The sequence below is a fragment of the Onthophagus taurus genome, chromosome 2 (genome assembly GCF_036711975.1).
Source record: "Onthophagus taurus isolate NC chromosome 2, IU_Otau_3.0, whole genome shotgun sequence".
Taxonomy (NCBI): Eukaryota; Metazoa; Arthropoda; class Insecta; order Coleoptera; family Scarabaeidae; genus Onthophagus; species Onthophagus taurus.
Window position 1 is genome coordinate 24,547,487 of NC_091967.1, and position 22,215 is coordinate 24,569,701.

The 22,215-nt window shown below is 33.4% G+C and overlaps 1 protein-coding gene across 1 annotated transcript in view; it reads left to right on the plus strand.

Moving 5' to 3' along the window:
* LOC111417240 (patched domain-containing protein) overlaps window positions 1-21,938 on the plus strand; it is a 75,689-nt gene extending 53,751 nt beyond the window's left edge. Inside the window, exons 6-12 of the mRNA XM_023049461.2 lie at window positions 118-276; window positions 335-535; window positions 642-773; window positions 14,439-14,745; window positions 14,811-15,030; window positions 20,442-20,651; window positions 20,716-21,938. Of these exons, the coding sequence (XP_022905229.2) occupies window positions 118-276; window positions 335-535; window positions 642-773; window positions 14,439-14,745; window positions 14,811-15,030; window positions 20,442-20,651; window positions 20,716-21,777 (2,291 nt within the window). The 3' untranslated portion in view covers window positions 21,778-21,938. The remainder of the gene's footprint in view (window positions 1-117; window positions 277-334; window positions 536-641; window positions 774-14,438; window positions 14,746-14,810; window positions 15,031-20,441; window positions 20,652-20,715) is intronic.
* The last annotated feature ends 277 nt before the right edge of the window (window positions 21,939-22,215 follow it).

The window sequence follows — 22,215 nt, forward strand, 5'->3', positions numbered from 1 at the left end:
ATAAATCTACCAATTAAACGCCAATTTTAGTGATATTTAGAGCGGACGCAACCTTTTTTAATTAGACCAATTTGCTTACAAATTAATCAAATTTTAACATTTTACTTTAAATTTTAGTAACTTGTATGATGGCCGATTGGGTCCGATCCAAACCATGGTTAGGTCTTTTAGGAAATATCAGCGCTACAATGGCAACTTTATCAGCATTCGGGCTCTGTATGTACATAGGAGTTGATTTCATTGGTATTAATTTAGCTGCCCCATTTTTAATGATTGGTAATAAACATTAATTTATAATTTATTTGTATTTAGAATAATTTTTATTATTTTGTAGGAATTGGCATAGATGATACATTTGTAATGTTAGCCGCATGGAGAAGAACATCAATAAAAGATGGGGTACCGAGAAGAATGGCCCAAATGTTGAGCGAAGCAGCCGTATCAATAACAATAACATCAATTACTGACATGGTTAGCTTCTTCATCGGTGTATTTAGTCCATTCCCATCGGTAACGATTTTCTGCTTATATTCAGGTAAAGAAATTCTCAGTTAACAATAACGACTTGAACTCACGATCTAATTACCATTCCCATTCCCTTCGTTACATTGGCATTCAGTTTTTGTATTCTTTCATTTTAGGAGTGGCCACGATCTTCACCTTCTTCTGGCATTTGACCTTCTTCGCCGGTTGCGTCGCCATTTCCGGCTACTGCGAACAGAAGAACTTACACTCGGTGCTTTGCTTCAAAGTCGACCCGGTCTCAAAGTCAAGTAAGTGAAAATGCTTTATTTCCGGGCTGGCTCAGCGCCGGCGTTGACTTTTGATAATTGACGACAACGACGAAAGAGAAAGTTAAAGATGATATGTTGGTGTGTAAACGTTTTTATTGCGTATGCAGATGTAGAGTTTTAAAAGAAATTGAAATTCTTTAAAAAGATGAAAAGGAAATAATTCTTTGTTTTATTTTTATAGTTATTATTATAGATAATGAAAAAAGATTTTTTTCAAGCGGCTTTACGTTGTATTTATCATATTTCAGTTTCAATTTGAAATATAAATCCTTCTAGAAGTAAAGACAAGGCGATTTTTTTTAATTTCCTTTTTAAATCATTTCTGACAAAAGTTTGATTTAATTTTTGTTATAGAGGCTGCACACTTTTGTGTGATGTGAAACTAGAATATTTTAGTGTCGTTTAAGGGATGTAAATTCCAGAAATTCATTCTATACTATAGGACATTGAGTGTATAAATGTGTCGTATTAACAGGTTACAAAAATTAAAAACAAGTTCTTTATTTCGACAGATTCTAAAAAAAATGATACAATTTTTCAGAAACACTATCCAATTTAAAGCAGACTATTTGATCGACACATTACAAAATTTAAAGTATCCAATTCGAAATTTCACTTTAATCTCTTTTGATATTACCAACTTATACAGCAACACACCCATTAAAGATACATTAGATATAACTAAAGATTTATTAATTGAAAATGCTATACATATTCATAACCTTTTAAAAATCTGTACAGAACAAAATTTTTGCCAGTTCAACAATAAATTCTATAAATATAATGAAAGGCTACCAATGGGTTCTCCTCTAATTGTAAGTAGCCTTTTATCAGATATATTTCTTAACCATCTTGAACACAATTTACTTGACATTAAAAATAACACTAATGATAACATCATACTTTGGTGTAGATACGTAGATGACACTTTGATAATATGGAATGATTTCTACTAGTGCATTAATAACTTACACAATGGCGTCAATTTTACAATATAAATAGAACAAAATAACAAATTTAATTTCCTGGATTTAACATTAATAAATAACAATAATTCAATAGATTTTGAAATCTATAGAAAGCCAACACAGACTGATAGTATCATCCCAGCAAATTCTTTCCATTGCCAAACAGGTGGTTTAATACTCCTATTTCTGCAGAAAATAAAAATAAGGAATTAAGTATAATAAAATTAATTGGCATAAATAACGGCATACATACAATAAATTCATGATTAAACAAAATATTAAGAGTACCACAGCTCTTCAACCAATTAATTCCAGAGATGAAATTTACAGATCTATCCCTTATCCAGGCAAAATAGCACACATCATTAAACATGTTTGTAGGAATCACGGTATTAAATTATCCTATAAAAATAATAATACGTTGCAATGAATTCTTGTTAACGCCAAAGATAAAATAAACATATTAAACAAGAATGGGGTTTATAAGTTGACTTGTGATACTTGTGATGCTTACTACATAGGTAAAACCGGTCGCCCATTCAAAAATAGAACAAAAGAACACATCCGAAGAGAAGAGTCAAGTTTTGGTATACATCTTTTAACTCATAACCATGATTTTTATATAGACAAAAATGTCAATTTTGCTACATTCTCAAAATAAAGGCCACAAGTTAAATTTGCTGGAAAATTATAAGATAGATAGGTTCAGGAATAATATAAGCGATTGAATATTTTAATGACCAGGTATTTTCTTAAAAAATTCCATTACACAAATCCTTATCTAACCCATTTCCCTAAGATACCGAGGACTCATCTGTTTAGCCACACAGATGTTTTGCAGATCTTGGGGTCCCAATGGCTAATTTTTCTCCTTTTTCTCCTTTATCCCTAATCCAACAACATTACCTTACTATGCCCCCATTTTTTTCTATATTTTGAACCTAACAACTAATTATGTCATGTTGCTTATTTTCTTTGAATTTTAAATAATATTATGCATTTTGTAAATTTAAATTTAAGAATTTTTACATTTTTTTAAATTTAAGATTTGGGAATAATCCGAATTTACAATAATTTTTAAGTCAGTCTGTTTAATTGTTGTTTTTTCCATTTTGTAGTTTCTGATGATGACTACACTGTTTAAGCAAAATATGTAAAACTAGAACTTATTATTCAAAATAATATATACAGGGTGATTCACATAAGAACCGACACAGAGCAGGAACATGTAGGTAGAGGACAATAAATTAAGATGATTTAACGTAACTTACCTCTATACTAAGTTGTACACCTCAGGAGTTATAGGCCTTCAAAGTTGGCTCTTAAATTTTTAAAAAGTTCAATTTGGTATACGTTATGAATGTACCAAAGGTATTAATTGGTAGCAAATTGAACTCAATTGAGGCATTTCATAGGGTTGATTAAGGGTGATGGTACCATAAATTTTGACAAATTTTTTTAACCTTTTGGCGGATTTAATACATTACTACTTCATTTCATGTGGAATTTAATTCTAAAACTTTTCTTACTCGTATTACTTTTTAAAAAACTTTGTCGTTTTCATAAAAAACTTAAATAACTAAAGACACGTATTTCGTAATGTTACTTAAAATAAGAGAAAATTTAGTAGTCGGCTATGAAATTGTACGTCAAACTTGACAAATAGGGTATAAAGTTATTTGACGACAAGGTTTTCTTCATCTTTTCTCCATCACCTTTCATTCTTGAGTTATGATCGATTTTAACACCAAAATTACCCAATGTTGACATTTTGGGGATTTTCTCTTTATCACCTGAAAATCATTACATCTAAACTAAATTTGTTCATGAGTAATGTCTTCTTAGTTGACAATAAACAACTTATTTCTAAAAAACTTTTCTCCATCACCTTTCATCCTTGAGTTATGATCAATTTTAATACCAAAAGTACTCAATTTTGATATTTCGATGATTTTCTCTTTTTATCATTAGAAAATCATTATAACAAAACCAAATCTGTTTATGGGTAATGTCCTTTTAGTTCATAATAAACAATTTATTTCAAATAAACTTTTCTCCATCACCTTTAATTTTTGAGTTATAATCTATTTTAATACCAAAAGTACTCAATTTTAACATTTTGATAATTTTTTCTTTATCACTAGAAAATCATTATACCTAAACTAAACTTGTTTATGGATTATGTTTTTTTAGTTCATAATAAACAATTTATTCCTAAAAAACTTTTCTCCATCACCTTTCATCCTTGAGTTATGATCAATTTTAATATCAAAAGTACTCAATTTTGATATTTCGATAATTTTCTCTTTTTATCATTAAAAAATCATTATAACTAAACCAAATCTGTTTATGAGTAATGTCCTTTTAGTTCATAATAAACAATTTATTTCAAATATACTTTTCTCCATCACCTTTAATTTTTGAGTTATGATCTATTTTAATACCAAAAGTACTCAATTTTAACATTTTGATGATTTTTTCTTTATCACTAGAAAATCATTATACCTAAACTAAATTTGTTTGTGGACGATGTTTTTTTAGTTCATAATAAACAATTTATTCCTAAAAAACTTTTCTCCATCACCTTTCATCCTTAAGTTATGATCAATTTTAATACCAAAAGTACTCAATTTTGATATTTCGATGATTTTCTCTTTTTATCATTAGAAAATCATTATAACTAAACCAAATCTGTTTATGAGTAATGTCCTTTTAGTTCATAATAAACAATTTATTTCAAATATACTTTTCTCCATCACCTTTAATTTTTGAGTTATGATCTATTTTAATACCAAAAGTACTCAATTTTAACATTTTGATGATTTTTTCTTTATCACTAGAAAATCATTATACCTAAACTAAATTTGTTTATGGAAGATGTTTTTTTAGTTCATAATAAACAATTTATTCCTAAAAAACTTTTCTCCATCACCTTTCATCCTTGAGTTATGATCAGTTTTAATATCAAAACTACTCAATTTTGATATTTCGATGATTTTCTCTTTTTATCATTAAAAAATCATTATAACTAAACCAAATCTGTTTATGAGTAATGTCCTTTTAGTTCATAATAAACAATTTATTTCAAATAAACTTTTCTCCATCATCTTTAATTTTTGAGTTATGATCTATTTTAATACCAAAAGTACTCAATTTTGACATTTTGGTGATTTTTTCTTTATCACTAGAAAATCATTATAACTAAACCAAATCTGTTTATGGATGATGTCTTTTTAGTTCATAATAAACAATTTATTTCAAAAAAACTTATCTCCATCACAATTAATTTTTGAGTAATGATCGATTTTGATAACAAAAGTACTCAATTTTGACATTATGGGGATTTTCTCTTTATCACTAGAAAATCATTACATCTAAACAAAATCTGTTTATCAATAATATCTTTTTAGTTCATAATAAACAATTTATTCCTAAAAAACTTTTCGTCATCACCTTTCATTCTTGAGTTATGATCGATTTTAAAATCAAAAGTACTTAATTTTGACATTTTGGGGATTTTCTCTTTATCACTAGAAAATTATTATGCCTAAACTAAATTTGTTTATGGATGATGTCTTTTTATCATAATACACAGTTTATTCCTCAAATTATGTACAATTTCACAGCCGACTACTGAATTTTCGATGATTTTAAGTAGCATTAACAAGATACGCGTCTTTAGTTTTTTGAGTTTTTTATGAAAACGACAATGTTTTTTAAAAAATAGTAAGAGTAAGAAAAGTTTTAGAATTAAATTCCACATGAAATGAAGTAGTAATGTATTAAATCCGCCAAAAGGTTAAAAAAATCTGCCAAAATTTAGGGAACCATCACCCTTAATCAACGCTTTGAAATGCCTCAATTGGTCTCAACTTGCTACCAATTAATACCCTCGGTACACTCACAACGTATACCAAATTTGGTTCTTCTAGCTTAATTTATTACGAAGATATTCAATGTTTTAAAAATTTAAGACCCAACTTTGAAAGCCTATAACTCCTCAGAGGTACAACTTGGTATAGAGATAAGTTGCGTTAAATCATCTTATTTTATTGTCCTATACATGTCAATGCTCTGTGTCGGTTCTTATGTGAATCACCCTGTATATTAATTAAACCAGTAAAAGTGCAAAAATGATTTACATTCCTTTAAACGGCATTTCGATTACTGGTTAAAATGGATCACAACATCAATTTCGATTTTAGAATATTTTAGCTTCAATTTAAGATATAGATCATTCTTTAACTCCTACAAATAAAGATAGTGTGATTTTTTTAAGTTTTCCTCTTAAATCATTGTTAAAAAATCATTTCTTAATTCGAATAAAGACAGAACCATTTTAGACAATTTCTAACATAATTTAAATGAACATTTTGCTTTCAAGAATCTTTTCGTGAAATTTTTGTTAAGAAATGTTAATATTTTATGTGATTTCACAAATCAGAATACTTCAGCAATAATTAAAACTATGAATCACTTCTTAACACTCAGAAATAAATACGAAGGATTTTTTATTTTAATTTAAGAAAAGCATGTAATTGACATGATTTGGGTTAACTCTAGTTTGCACGAGAAATCACAAATATTATATTAATTATAATTTCAAAACATCCTGTTCTTAATCGAATTCGAATTTAACCTAAAATTCTCATTTATTCAATTAGGCGTCTTTCTCATTTTCCTCCTTTTCCATTTTTGAACTTTCTTCCATCTATTTCCGTTTCGTCCAATTATTCTTCATTTAATTTTTCGTTTAGCCTTAGTGATTCTATGGCGACCTCTGCTTCTTCTAGTTATTTCTTCTAGTAATACCTCATTCTCTATTCGATTTCTCTCTTTCAAGGGATATCAAAGTTATACACATCGATTTCTTGTTGCCAACACTTTTCTTAGCTGGTTTTGTGAGTATAACATTTGGTACAATAAGAGTGGATGGTTGATTGAAATCATTCGAGTCCGAGGAGATAATATAGATGATTATATAGATAGGTACCTTCTCAATGGCCAGTTACTAAACTGCCTAATCTGACCTTTTCGAACGCTTTGATATATCTAGCCTTATAAAATCCTACAGCTACAAGAAAGGACCTTTTTGCGCTAAAGTACATATACCCAATAGTGCTGATTAAATGTTAATTTCTAATATACACTACAATTAGTATGTAATAATTAATACTGGGTTCTGTTTTTGTAAGACGCTTGGATGTTGACAAGCCTATACCGTAAAGAAATCGCTCAACAAATGTACTAAAGAGCATTGATAACATTTCTCAGTACTGTTTTGGAAGGAGTGGACCATATTTCCGTTTGACTCAGCAGTGCAGTTACAAAGTAGCTTGTTATACAGACACAGAGTACAGTATCAATCAGCCAGTATATTCTTTTAGAGCGAACATACAGTTCTTGTCTTTTCTTCTACACATGAGCATTCTATCAGAGTCGGGATTCCTGGAAACCAAGGTATTTGACTTCACTCTTTTGTTGATAAAATAATTTTTTGTCCTTACCAACAGTTAGAAAAGTCCCAGAACACCTTGTAATACTTCAGCACTGATTTTCTTATGGGTAGAATGTACTCTCTTGATTTCCAATATTCTACAGGAAGTAGCTGTTTAAATTTTAAATGAAGCTCTTGTTGTCTTACCATATTGAATGCCTGTGGCACAACTCCAGAACAAATTTTTTTGTCCAATGCTTTTTTGGATATATTTCTGATTCATAATTAAACAAGGGATCAGTTTCTTTATTTCTATTTCATTCTCTATAGGAGTAGTTTTATAATGATAAGTAACGATATAGACCGTTAGCATGTAAATTCGTGTGGAGGTTTTGCAGGCTTTGAGTTTGTTATTATTTTTGCAACTTTCCCTATCCACCTCCTAAATTGCATCTTTTTTGAGGCTATATTTATACTTATCCTGTTATTAATTTAGAACCCGGAGTTTTTTTTTGAACTAACATTGGGGTTGATTTCATTGACTTCAAGACTTTCATATGCCATTTTATTTCTGAATGATGGTATCAGCATAATGGGTCTTTTTTTTATCTTTTCATTGTGAATAATCTGTAGTGACAATATATCAGATATTATCAGTTGTTTTCTTTTAAGAGATACTCTAGAATGAAATCATTTTCTTCTGCTTCTTCATTTTTTTAACAGATTCCTTATCCCTTTGATTTAATTCATTTTTGGAGCTTTTTATTTTCTGCGATACTCTGCTAAGCTGTACACTAGAAAACTTTTGTACATTTTTGCAATTCCACAATCAATCCTTGTTTTGACTTTATTCCTACATTTAACATATATTTAAGTTTTTTTCAAGTCAGTGTGAAGCTTTGCCAATCAGTAAATTTGTTTGTCGTCAACGTTAGATTATTTTCTTTTTGTATAACGTTCTATGCGGAGATGAAAACGTCAATTAGATCAAAAGGCTGATCTCATTAGCATCTGTTAGGGTAGTATATTGTACTTGGCAGTAAGTCGAATTATCTGTAGATATACTTTCACAACTCAATTCGTTTATCGCTTCTAGGAGTTCTCTTCCTTTGATCACCATTAGTTGAGAGTCTCAATTAATGGTTTCTTTTTGTAAAGTCACGATCAACAATAAATCTGTGACCTTATTAGAAGATATCTAGGTAGACAATGTAGTGCTGACGCATTTAATGTGGATTTTATTGTTTTAGATTATCGTTGTTACATTTATTCTGCCAAATTTCAGCTCTTTATGGTGTTCGGTTGCCTTGGTTCCCATTGTTGACTGGATGGTATATTGATCAAGAAACATTCTATAATATTTTTAATCTTCTACTATTATTGATAGAAGAAGTGGTGTTTTCTTTAATATTTTTTTGGTAATTTTGGTGGTAATTCTTTATTATTATACACATTGGTAATTTGGACCCTATATGCTTTCTTGTAACGAATTATTTCTTTAAATATTAGTCGCTTACGTCGGACGCACTACAATATACAACATTAAATAGATAATAGCGAGTTAGTAGCCTAGATCGCTTGCGGCCGCGTCTGTACTATTTACTTCCTTAAACAGATGGAAGCAGAGGTCATTTGCGTCCGAGGCACTACGATGTACAACAGTAAAAAATATTATCGTATATACTTCAATCTACAATGTTATAGAAATAACAGCCGAGATCACTTGCGGCCGAGGCTCTACTGCTTACTGCTTTAATGAAACGGTAGCCGATGCACCAGAGTGTATACCATTACAGAGATAATAGCTGATATACTTCAATGTACAATGTAATAGAGATACTAGCCGAGGTCACTTGCTAACAAGGCTATGCAATATTTTACTTTTTATTTTATTTATTTTACTTCCGAAATTACACTGTTGCCCCTAATTACAAATTTCAGAACTTAAGTCTACTAGTACATAATATAACCAATAAAAACAAGCAAAACAACCAAGATCAAGCATAAATGTTAATTAACCCATCACAGAACGTGTAATCCAACCAGAAACCAATATTTTCTAATATTAATGGAGCATTTATACTATTATTCAACATTTTATGGAGAAAACAGAGTGATATAATTTTTCTTCTGAGAGACAACCTGGTGATCTTAAATAATTTGCGTGCAAATTCGTACGATCTAAAACCAATGAAACCACGGAATTTTTTGTAATAGAGATACCTAATGAATTTATTTTGAATAGTTTCTATTAAATTAGAATAAAGAATTGACCGCATATTCCGCATATTCCAGCTTAGATCGCACTAAAGAATTGAACAGTAATTGCAGCGTCTGTAAGTTTGAGAAACTGTACCCATTTCTAATGACAAATCCTAAGAGACGCAAAGCTGTGGCTTTAATATGTTCCGCAAAGCATAAAGCAGGCGAAAACAACACACCCATTAAAATGGAGCTTGTTGAGCCGACACCTATTAAATACGTTATCTAAATCACACTGTAAGGACCGGCAGTCAGATAAGTCATGTACAGTTGTGAATATCTTCAGATCGTCCGCAAAGAGTAAGCATCTGGTTGAGTTAATTACCAGAGGCAAATCATTTATAAATAACAAGAATAACAAAGGCCCAGATTACTACCCTGCGGAACCCCTGAATCAATCCCCAACATATTTGATACTGCGTTTTTATAAGAGACGTAATAAAATCTGTTGGACAAATATGAAACAAAAAAACTAAGAGTAGAATAAGAAAACCCGTGTTGTGCCAGCTTGTGCAGAAGCGTATCATGATCCACCCTATCAAATGCTTTTGCAAAATCCGTGTAGTTAACATCCACTTGAGCTCTAGCATCCAATGCTTTGGCAACGTAATCCGTAAAGATAGTTAAGTTCGTCTCCACAGAGCGACCAGGAATAAATCCATGCTGATTAACATTCAACGAAAGTTTTACTTGATTTAAAATCCTGCGATAAATCAACTGTTCGAAAAGTTTAGCAAAACAGGAGATTACCGATATAGGTCTATAATTTCCTACATCGCCAGAGGGGCCACATTTGTGAATCGGAGTTACTCTTGCGACCTTCCAAACATTTGGAAATGTATTCGTCACAAGCGATAAATTAAAAATTATGTATAATGGCATTACAAAGGCGTCTTTGCAGCCCTTCACATTATTAAAGACTTACAAGCCAAAGTATCTAATTTGGTACAGCATTAATAGAATATTACATCTTGTATTGCTAATAAAGCCCGTATTTTGACTGTGGTTAGATCAGTTAACCACAGCCACCCCGAAATGTCGTATAGAGTTTTATTTTACAGCATAAATCTTAATTTTGCAACTAATTTACGATTTTCATCAAAATATTATTCAAAAATATAACAGTTTTATCACATTATTCTTACAGAGAGGAATTTGCTTATAGGACATAAATTACGCAGGCAATGTAATACTGCTCAATATCACATAATAGCACAAAAAATTTCATGTCTTTTGTTCGTGAAAGAATCTATCAAGATCATCCGATTCTGAAGGAAGATGAGTTTTATTATTACCCGATGTTTCGCGAAATAACCGGCGAGACGTTAGCAACAAACCGCTCAGCAACAAACTTTTTCCTTTATATTTCCACCTACTTCTAGGGCCCATATCTTTTTTATCTAGAAAGATAGCGAAAAACTAAGCAAACGGTTGGAAAGCTTAGCCTTTTCTCTATCTTGAACCGTGTTTTCGTTCGCCGATATGTTGATAATAAGAGCAAGAAAAAATAAGATACGTCGCGCTGCATTCAATTTACCTCAGAATTGCCAAACTTCACGGCCTTGTGCAGCCGTTACCAGATAGAAATTCAATAAATGGTTTACATATTCGGAAAGAGCTGACCTGGACTATCTTATTCCGAGTTTTCGTCCGCCAATATCTATCACCGTCTGTAAGAAAAATGCACCTGAAAAAGCCCCTACCGATGAAAACAAGCAAATATTTCTTGCACTAATAACTTTCCTATTTGACAGGGAGAAAACTCTACAACTATATTCAGCTTATGGGAAATTTCCTGCTCTTTCCAACGATGTATGACACACCGTGATCACACGTTTGCACAATCCTTTTTTCTGACTATGAACTACCTAAACCACGAATTTTTGCCATGGCTAAACCACGCTTGGGTCAATTATATGAAGGAGAGAAAACTCTAGAACTATATTTATTATATGGGAAATTTTCTGCTCCTTCCAACGGTGTGCGACGCACTTCGCTTACGCATTTGCATACGCGTTTTTTAAATTGATAAACTAAATAACTTAAAATGCAAAGGTTGGTAACGTTACCAGATTCAAAACCATCAAAACACAATTTCAGATTCTGATAAAATAGGTGTAACATGAAATAATCTTTCCGTTTTGAACAGTTTAACATGTTTCTAAATGTAAAACTAAAACTAGAACTAACACTAGCACTATCACTAGAACTAACACTAGACCTAGAACTAGAAACTTTCGGGTTCGCTTCGAACTTGTTTTCTGAAGAAGGTTGCAACATGGCATCCGACACGTCAAACATTTTATTAACACCGGCCGTGAAAGCCTTCGTATTTATGTATATGTGTTTAAACGGTTTCATATAAATTAAGAGTGAAAGATTATCTGTCAACATGAAATGAAGTTAGGATTCTCTCTCGGGTAAAACTTTGTCCCAATTTTTCCTTCATCAAATAAGAAAGTTAGGATAAGAAGTGATAACGTTCTGCTACCTGTAGGTTGTCTTTCAGGTGTGTTTCTTTTACAGACGTCGGCAGATATTGCCGGACGAAAACTCGAAATAAGACAGGCCAAGGTTAGCTCTTTTCGAATATGTAATAGTAAACCATTTGTTGAATTTCGTTCTGATAACGGCTGCACAAAGCCTTAAAGTGGGGCAATTTTGAGGTGATTTAAATGTAGTGTGTCGTTTCTTATTTTGTTCTGCTCACATTATTAATATATCGGCGGACGAAAACATGGTTTAAGATATAGAAAAGACCAAGCTTTCCAACCGTGTGCTTAATTTTTCGCTATCTTTCTAGATAACGAAAATATTGGCCCGAAAAGTAGACGGAAATACAAGAGAAAAGTTTGTTGCTGGGCTGAAAAACGATTGTGCAAACGTGTGATTGAGATGTGTTATATACCGATGAAAAGAGCAGAAAATTTCCCATAGGATGAATATAGTTCTAAAGTTTCCTCCCCGTCATATAAGAGAGTTATTGACCCAAGCGTGGTTTAGCCGCTGCAAAAATTCGTGGCAGCGCGACGTTTCTTATTTTTTCTTGCTCTCATTATCAACATATCGATTTAAGGGTTTAAGATAGAAAAACTACCAAGCTTTCCAACCGTGTGCTTAGTTTTCCGCTAGCGTTACAAATAACAAAGATATCCGTCCGAAAAGTACATAGATCGAAATACAAAAGTAAAGTTGTTGCCAACTGTAGGTTCTTTTTCAGGAGCTTTTTTTTTACAGTCGCCGACAGATATTGACGGACGAAAACTCGGAATAAGATAGTCCAAGGTCAGCTCTTTCCGAATATGTAAACCATTTATTGAGTTTCCATCTGGTAATGGCCGCACAAGGCCGTGAAGTTTGGTAATTCTGAGGTAAATTGAATGCATGACGACGTTTCTTATTTTTTCTTGCTCTTATTATCAACATACGGCGGACGAAAACACGGTTTAAGATAGAGAAAAGGCCAAGCTTTCCAACCGTGTGCTTAGTTTTTCGCTATCTTTCTAGATAACGAAGATATGAGCCCTAGAAGTAGGTGGAAATATAAAGGAAAAAGTTTGTTGCTATCGTCTCGCCGCGCCGGTCGAGAAATAATATTTTTTGAGAGGGGTACAAATATTTGAGATTAAGTTATACCTCTTTATAAGTTTCCAGGATGAAGAGATTGTTGTATAAAATTTTCCTTGAACAATTAATTGCGGAAGGAAATTTTCTCGAACTTCATTTACAATTATCTATTTATGGTTAGAGCAATCAGTAAACTTTAGTTTGTTGAAAGAAGTTAACATAACAAGATAATAATTTAATAATCTCCATAATCAAAATACATTTAGGTTAATGGTTTCCTTGTAACTGAAACTTATTAATGTCATCATTAACATTTATACCTTGTTTATTTATGTAATAAGCGACAAAACAAGCATTTTATCCATTCGAACTGGCATGATTACGCAACATTTTTTTAAAAAACAAACTCCTTCAATAAGACGTTGCCGTAAATTTGAAACGGGATTTTCCACTTTCACCTCTCGGGATTCGCTTCTCGTGCAATTATTGGTCGAGCACGCAATTATGCATAATACACGTAAGTTTAAACAGTCATAGGCGAAGACTTCGCCGGTTAAAATGTTTTATAGGAGAGGAATATCCCATGTGCTGTCCTAAGTTTATCTTTACCACTTTCACTCCACACCGAAGTTAGTCTTAATTAGACGTAACTCTACGTAGGACTTCGTTCTTGTTAGAAAACAGCTGTTGTAGCGCTTTATAGAAGTTTCGTTTGGAACCAATTTATTCTGGGTTTCCGGGTACTACAAATGGAAATTGAGTAATGATCAAAATTGCTGTAAGCTTGATAAAATTAAACAACAACTTTAAAACTTTCTTAACTTCATACTTTTGACTTTCAAAAACCATTTAAGAAAAAGAAATATTGAAATGATCTCCAACAATACGTAGTAAAAAGGATTAGAAATAGTTGTTCTCAAAGATAATTAGTGTTAGTCTTCAACTTTTCACTTTCCCTGGAACGTATTACGCAATAGCACGCGGGTAAAACCAACAATGAATGAGTAAAACTTCCCTCTTCCCGGTGTTTTCCATAAAACATAAAAAAGAAAACAATATTTAAAGATTGTGCGTTGTTCCCGCGAGTACGAGGAGAAAGCGCGCGTTTAATTCAAAATACATAATTATCACCATAGTTAAAGAACTAAATGCGAACGAATCGATTCGCAAAAGAAATATTATAATTGAATCGGTATTAAATCGATATAAGTAATAGTAGATGCATTGAAAATCTTAATGGTGCTGTAAATAAGAGTGTACGCAATATATTGGAATATAATTACACTTTATCAAAGTGAAAGTAAGCCAAACTAACATAAAATTTATTGTAATGTATTTAAGATTGATTACTGAATAGTTTATTATTACTATCTTTATTGATGCAATATATTTCAATTTTTAACCTTTTAGAGCACCGCAATTGGTTCTACAGAGTATTTTGCAGTGGAGGTGTTGATCCTGAAGACATAAACAATCCTTTAGACAACAAAGAACACGGTTTCATGGTATTCTTCAGAGATTCCTTTGCAAAGTTCCTCAACAACGGACTAGTCAAAACGTTAATAATTTTCATCTTCGGTTTCTACCTCCTCGGTGCTTTCTATGGAGTTACTAAAATTGAAGAAGGATTGGAACGAAGAAAAGTTGCCAAAAAAGATTCCTACGCTATCGAATTTTTCGATCGAGAAGACGATTATTATAGAGAATTTCCTTATAGGTAATTATGACAAATATAATTTCAAACAATTTATGATCCATAATAAATGTTATGTTTTATTATAGGATTCAAGTTATTGTTGATGGCGAATACGATTATTCTGATCCCCACGTACAATTTATGGTGGAAAATTTGACGCAAACGTTCGAAAATACTTCCTACATTTCTAATCCGCTTTATACCGAGTCTTGGTTAAGAAGTTTTTTGCAGTACATTAACGCCAACGCAGAATACTTAAATGTGTCGATAAATACACCTACGGAGTTTATAAAAGTGTTAAAAGAGGTAAGGAGATATTTACTTGATCAAATTGTAGTTTTTATGGGTTGTGGAAAATCATTGATACTATTTATTTATTTATATTTTCTCTAAATTTCCTTGTTTATGTCTAAATATTATTGTAAGTCTTTTGACTGGTGTTAAAAAGTGTAGCAAATCTAAATCCTATGCATGACAACGCAGGCAGAAAGCAATCTAAGTCTAAATCAAGCTAGCCATAAAACTGATATAGTGATTGGATTGGATCTAAAGCAATTCAACAAAACCATAAATCAAGCTTAGCCAACCTCAAACCAATCTAATCTAATTCCAAAGCAAACTAATCTTATCCCAAAGTCAACCCAAACTCTTTTTTTTTATTTTTTTTTTAACGAGGTCGAGTAAAATCTGCTAAACAGACATCCGGCGTGGGATGTTGGTTCTTGAAACCCCCTCCGCGTGTTCCCTCCCCAGCCTCTCCCCTCTTTCTTTAGAAGATACCACCTCTCCCATGCTGCTCCATCCCTCTCTGCTACCAAGCATTATCAGCATGCTGTTTTCTGGCGTCATCGTTGTTCCCATGTTAATATTGGCAAGTTCTCTGTGTCTGGTCCATTTCGGGAATTGGTGGAAAGTATGCTCCGCGTCATCGTACGCTTCGCAGTACACGCAATTTTCATTTCGAGCTCTCTTGTATTTATACATATAAATAGTCCTTATAACATCCATGCCCTGACATAAACTGGCTCGAGTGGTAATTAATACTTCCCCATTTTCGATTGACCCAGGGATCAATATCCGGTAGGAGCCTCTTTGTTCACTTTCCCTTCCCCGTATCCTTCTTCCACCTATTTCTCCACTCGTCTAAGTTACGTTTCTTGTGATCCCTAGCTTCCTTAGATATGCCTCGATTTAGAATGGAAATGTCTACTGATACTTCATCTCCCAGCACTTATGATACCTCCGCGGATACCGCCCTGTATGCACTTGTGACTCTGATTAATATTGTTCGCTGTAGTTTTAATAGTTTGGTGAGATATTGTTTTATCTTAATGGCAGCAGTTTCCTCTTTTCTGCGCTAGGCCCATATGTGGATCCCATGACCCTTTGCAGAGCTGTTGTTGTCCTAGATGCCTTATCAGACACGTATTATATATGTTCTTTCCATCGCAGTTCCTTGCCAATTATGACCCCCAGATATTTTAGCTCTTGGCCGGTTCTGATTTCGCAGTTTCCGACCTTGAAGACAGTTTCCCTCTTCGTTTTCCTACTGCGTAGTAGGCCTCAATTTTTTCAGGGGCCATTTCTATCCCCATCTCCTTCATCTTCAAATCAATCACTCTAAGTGACTCTGTCACTCTCGTTTCTAACTCTTCCAGGCTCCATCCGGTCACCAATACAGCCAAATCGTCTGCATACGCTATAACTTTTGTTGGGTTTCCATAGCGTTCCTCCTCCTTCTCTCTGATCCACTGCAGCAGCTCATCAAAAATACGTAGCAGCCCAAGGATCGATCCCTATGGTACCCCTCTAGTCATTTTATAATCTTTACCGTCGTAAATTACGTGTCTGTCATACAGGTAATCTTTGATTATATTAATAAGTTGTGCCGCTACCCCTCTACGCTGTAGAGCCTCTATAATTCCCTCCCAAGGCGCTGACCCAAACTCATTTTTCACATCAGTTGGTATCAGTGCGCATATCTGATTTTTTCCACGTCTGAACTTGTCAACCTTTCCAACCTTACTAATAACCCCCTTTATGGCATCCACGGTTGACTTTCCCTGCTGCAATTCTTCCAAGAGTCTGTCCCTCACCGCACTTTAGTACAACTTTCCATAGGTGTTTAACAGGCACAGAGGGCGATATTTTGTTTTTTCTTTGCCTATCTTGGCTATGAGTACCAGTCTTCCTATTTTCCATTCTTTGGGGAAACAGCAGCCCACCATTAATCTATTGAATAGCTGTGCAATCTCGCTCCCACTTCTACTACGTCTTTAACCATTTCCGAGGTTATTTTGTGCAACGCTACAGTTATTCTAGCGTAAAGTAATTTAGCTCTAAAGCAACTCAAGTCATAATAATGTCACAGTGGTTGGAATGGGTCCAAAGCAAACTAACCAATCCACAAACCAAGCTTAGCCAACCTCAAACCAATCTAACTTAATTTCAAAGCAAACTAATCTTATCCCAAACTCAAAACGTGGTAACCCAACTTATAGTTACCAAATCTAACCCTATAGCAACTTAACTGCAAAGCAATTCACCTCTAAATAAAGCTAGCCCAACCATAAAGGATCATATCACAACCAGAAAGTAATCCAACTCCTAAACTTGGTAATCAAAAGCCATTCTACCATAAAGTAATTCAGCTCCAAAGTAACTCAACTCATTGTAATTTAATGTTGTCGTAGTGGTTGGGATGGGTCTAAAGCACAAAGCAAACTTAGCCAATCTCAAACCATAACATAGAAACCCAAACTTTTTTGGCGCAGAGGAGGGGAATTACTTTACACAGCCTAGTCTACTGTTGGTGCCTAAGATCTTCGAATGGAAATTTCAATGTTTCGGTCGGGAATATAGGATTACCCACTAAACCCTTTCACAGTGTTCCATTTACACAATCACCACGGTCGCTCCTTCCAGTTTCTGCACACTTAGTTACCGCACAAATCCATTATGAAATAAAAGGAATCTTATTACTTTTTGATCCTTCAAATAACAATCAACGTACCTGCATAAGGAAGATACAGCCCCACCAATCTCGCCTTATTCACCCATCTCCGATTATTCCCGTTTGGTTCACTTTCGTTAGATTCTTGCGTAATGGATCGGAAGTCTCTTTGGTGTTGTATTATAAAATCAGAGAAGTTCACTTAATTTAACATCTATAAACACTTTTGTGGTTACTAGGATGAGGAGATTAGACCCACCTCCAACCCTCGACGTATTGTAGCGTTTGACCCATCCATTTCCCTCTCATACCCGCCCTTCATGTTACATTTCATGTCATCGCTTTCCAGTTGGGCTCAGACTTGAGCATCAACTTTCCAATAATTCCTGCGTTCGGTGATTCTCCGCAAACTTTCCGGCACTTTTCCCTTTCACTATCGAATTTTGCACAATGAAATAGTGTGAGCTCCACTCGATGCACCTGCTCCTACACAAAAAAATAGAGCCTTTTTTTGTGAGAATTGACAAAAATGTGACTCTTACCTCTCATGCTAGCAAACTTCTGGTGAAAATAAGTGATCAAAGGCTAAATTATTATCTATAATGATAAATGTTTTCAGAACAAGCAGGCTTTGTTAAAGGTAGAGGAACCAGAGAGAATTTAACACCCCAATGCCAATATGCTTTACCAAGTCCTTGAGCACTTTGTAAGAGAGTCGGCAACAAGAATGACATCGATTTGACAGAAATGTTCCAACTAATTAGAAAAAAAGCCACCACTGGGGCTGGAAATCTCGCTAATACTAAACTATAAATAATAGACCGAAGCAATATGCTCCAAATACAACACCTCTTGCCACAAATCCAAACCGTCCCTGAGTTTGTTTATCTTGGATCATTAATCTTTAATCCCTAGTAAGGTTACTTGTGAGTACAATCATAGACTATTACCACTTCAGACAGACACAAAATTTTGAGATGTGGTACTGGAAATGGATGTTGCGCATTCCCTGGGTAGCAAGAAGTATTCTTAATGATCATCGTTTTTGCGATTATCCGCGCAGAAGTTCTGCTGACGCAGAATTGGCCAGTATTTTGATTATGTAGTACAACGAGACAAAACAAATCTAGAAAAATTAGTGGTTTAGGGCAAGGTCTGCGGCAAACGCCCTAGAGCCAGATCGCCTTCTAGATGGCTAGACCAAATTAAGAGAATCATTGAGAAGCTACAAACAATATTGAGAAACGCTGAAGGTCGATTCATGAGAAAAGAAATCAATCAGAAATGAGGACCAACTTAATGAATCCAAAACTATGCTTACTGTTTACTTTTATTCTCTTCTTCGTCTACCACCAAACTACTAATGATAATAAGTTCTTCTTCTTTATTCATGTTAGTTATTAGCGATACATTTATATAGGACAGGGTAGTCAAACCGCACTATTTAAAAGTATTATAATACTGATTAAAATGGCGACCATCATTTTGCACACATTGTCTATGTCTATCACGGAAATTATCACTGACACGTCGTAGAATCGCTGGCGTTATTGCACGAATTTCATCTTCAATCCGCACTATTAAGTCTCGTATTAAAAAATAGTCGTCTCCCCATAAAAAATAGTCACAAGAACTCTATTCTGGCGATCTTGTAGGTATAGGAAAAAATTCTCTAAGAAAGTTCTATGCAACCCTAGCTGTGTGACAAATTGCTCCATCTTGTTGGAAATGAGTATTCTCATTTAGAAGCATCCGAACATATCGCGCTGATGTCACGATAACTGCATGGACATCATCATTCTCAAAGAAATATAAGCCAATTAAGGTATACGAAGACATCGCACACCAAACTGTAACTTTGGCCGAATGGGAAGGTGGTTCGTGAAGTTGATGGCAGTTTTCAGTGGCCTAATAGCGAAAATTATGTTTATTAACATTTCCGCTCAGGTGGAAATGAGCTTCATAACTAATCCATAAATTATCTATGAGCTGTGGGTTGTTGTCAAACATTGTAGCAATCGCTCACAAAAACCTAAGACGAATAGGATAATTTCGGGGTGTTAAAGCTTGGACTATTTAAATCTTGTACACTGTGTTAATTAATTATCGTAACCCACGTGACTTGTGTAATATTGGCTGCCTATCTCAATATATAGCAGTAGCTTTGATAATTTTAAATTAGTAACCAGATGTTGACAGCTGATCGAACGTTATTGTTGTGATTGTCGTATGCTTTGTGAGTTTATTTCTTACAAAGCTGCATGCAGCAATGTGGTTGTAACTAACTAATTGTCGCCATCGTTTTTAGGAACTTTCCTCGCGTTGCAATACCAATACTGTGATATTGGTTGCATACTTGCGATGATGACGTCTGGTACGATAATTAATTAACACACTGTAGGGTAGGTGTATATCATTATGTAACATTCTTCTTATTGATCTAGTCGAAATTCTTAGAGCAACGCTATGATGCCTTGCAGATCTTTGAGGAATTCTTACAATTACAAATTAAATGTTTGTTTAATAATACTTTTTTAATACTTTACAGAGACATGTAAAGTAGTTGGTAATGAAGTGAATATTTGTGCTGATCATTCGAAAAAATGATAATTCTGTAAAGATTGGACACGGTCTATTAAATAGTTGTGATTCGTGTGCTTCTTTAGTATTACTTTAATTTTTAGTATTATTTTTTTGTTCAATCCATAAAATCTATTTGTACATTTAAATTAAATTCTTGATCTCATTTTATAATAAATTTCAGCATTGGCTTTATCCGGCAAGTGCATTTTCTTTAGACGTCAAGTTCAATGAAGCCGGCGACAAGATAATTGGAATGAGATTTTTGATCCAAGCCGTTAACATATCCGGCACCGAACACGAAAAGGAAATGGTTAGAGCAATAAGACAACTCTGTAAGGATTCTCCTTTAAACGTTACCGTTTTTCATCCTTATTTTGTCTTCTTTGATCAGGTATGTTATATACATTTTATAAAAAATTATTCTTGATTCTAATTTTATTTAATTTTTTTTTTAGTTTGAATTAGTTCGTCCACTTTCCATTCAAAACATGATCTTAGGAGCGATTGTAATGATGATAATTTCATTTTTATTCATTCCAAACATTCTTTGTTCCATCTGGGTGGCTTTTAGTATAATTTCAATTGAAACTGGAGTAATTGGTTACATGGCTTTATGGAAAGTAAATTTGGATTCGATTTCGATGATTAATTTAATAATGTGTATAGGATTCAGCGTCGATTTTACCGCTCACATTTGTTACGCTTACATGTCATCGAAAGCAAAACACCCAGATGAAAGAGTTAAAGAGTGTCTTTACGCTTTGGGGCTTCCAATTTTTCAAGGATCTGTTAGCACAATTTTAGGAATGGTTGCGTTATTATTAGCTGATAATTACATATTTTCGGTTTTCTTTAAAATGGTGTTTTTGGTAGTTTTTTGTGGAGCGATGCATGGATTATTTTTACTTCCGGTTTTATTGTCGTTATTTGGACCAGGAGCTTGTAGTAGAAGTAATAAATCAGAGAAAGAACTTCCATCGATAGATAGCAACCTTCCAAGGCCGTATTATATTCCACATCCGCAATTAACTTTAAACCCGATGCATTTAACGTCGAACTTAAAACTCCAAAATTTGCCGGAAGTTAAAAAAGAAAGGCGCTCTCGAGAATTGGATAAAGATTTAGGTTTGGGAACCTCGGAAGAAAATTCTAGCGAATCCAGTTCGAATAGATCCAATAATAACAATAAGAATGCTGTGCAAGAAGAGGAAATGATCGAAAGGATTTATAAGGAAAGATGGAGGAGAAACTCGTTGTCTGATTACCCTCAATGCGAATTTCATTCATCGCAAGTTTTGGATCTTTACACTCCAGATTGGGAAAATACCCGCGAAAGAAATATATCGCAATATCGAAGCCATCATTACCAAAAACCACCACATAAAATTACCCCCGCTGATTATAGACGGAGGTATTCGCCACCTGAACACGTTTATTACCGAAATCCAAATTTAGTTCGATCAAATTCTTATCAAAACCTAAATCCATCGTTTATTAAGGAATTACGATTTCCTTGACGAAAAAAATATATTTTTAGTAGTTGGTTATAGAAATTGAGTCTTTTATCGTATTTGTTTGGGATTAGTAAAACTAGAGTAATAAATAAAGAAAAGAAGAAGACAGTTTAGTGATTAAAAAACATATTTTTGTAATAATGCAACATTATCAGTGATAAAATTTGAAGTGCTAAAGAACATTTACGGGTCGCTCTGCTAAGAAACGTGCCTTAGTGAAAAAAAGGTGTTAATTTTTCAATCGTGTTTAAGAATAAAAATGTCTCAAATATTTTTATTTAAGTTATTAATGTGTAGAGAAAATGAATACCTATCTTAGTTTTTGATAAAATTTATTATAACTCGATTCGATTTACGATTGCGGTAATATAGGAATTATTTGTCATGTTTATAGAAAATCAATAAAGATGTGACAAAAAAATTTCACAAAATACCTTAATT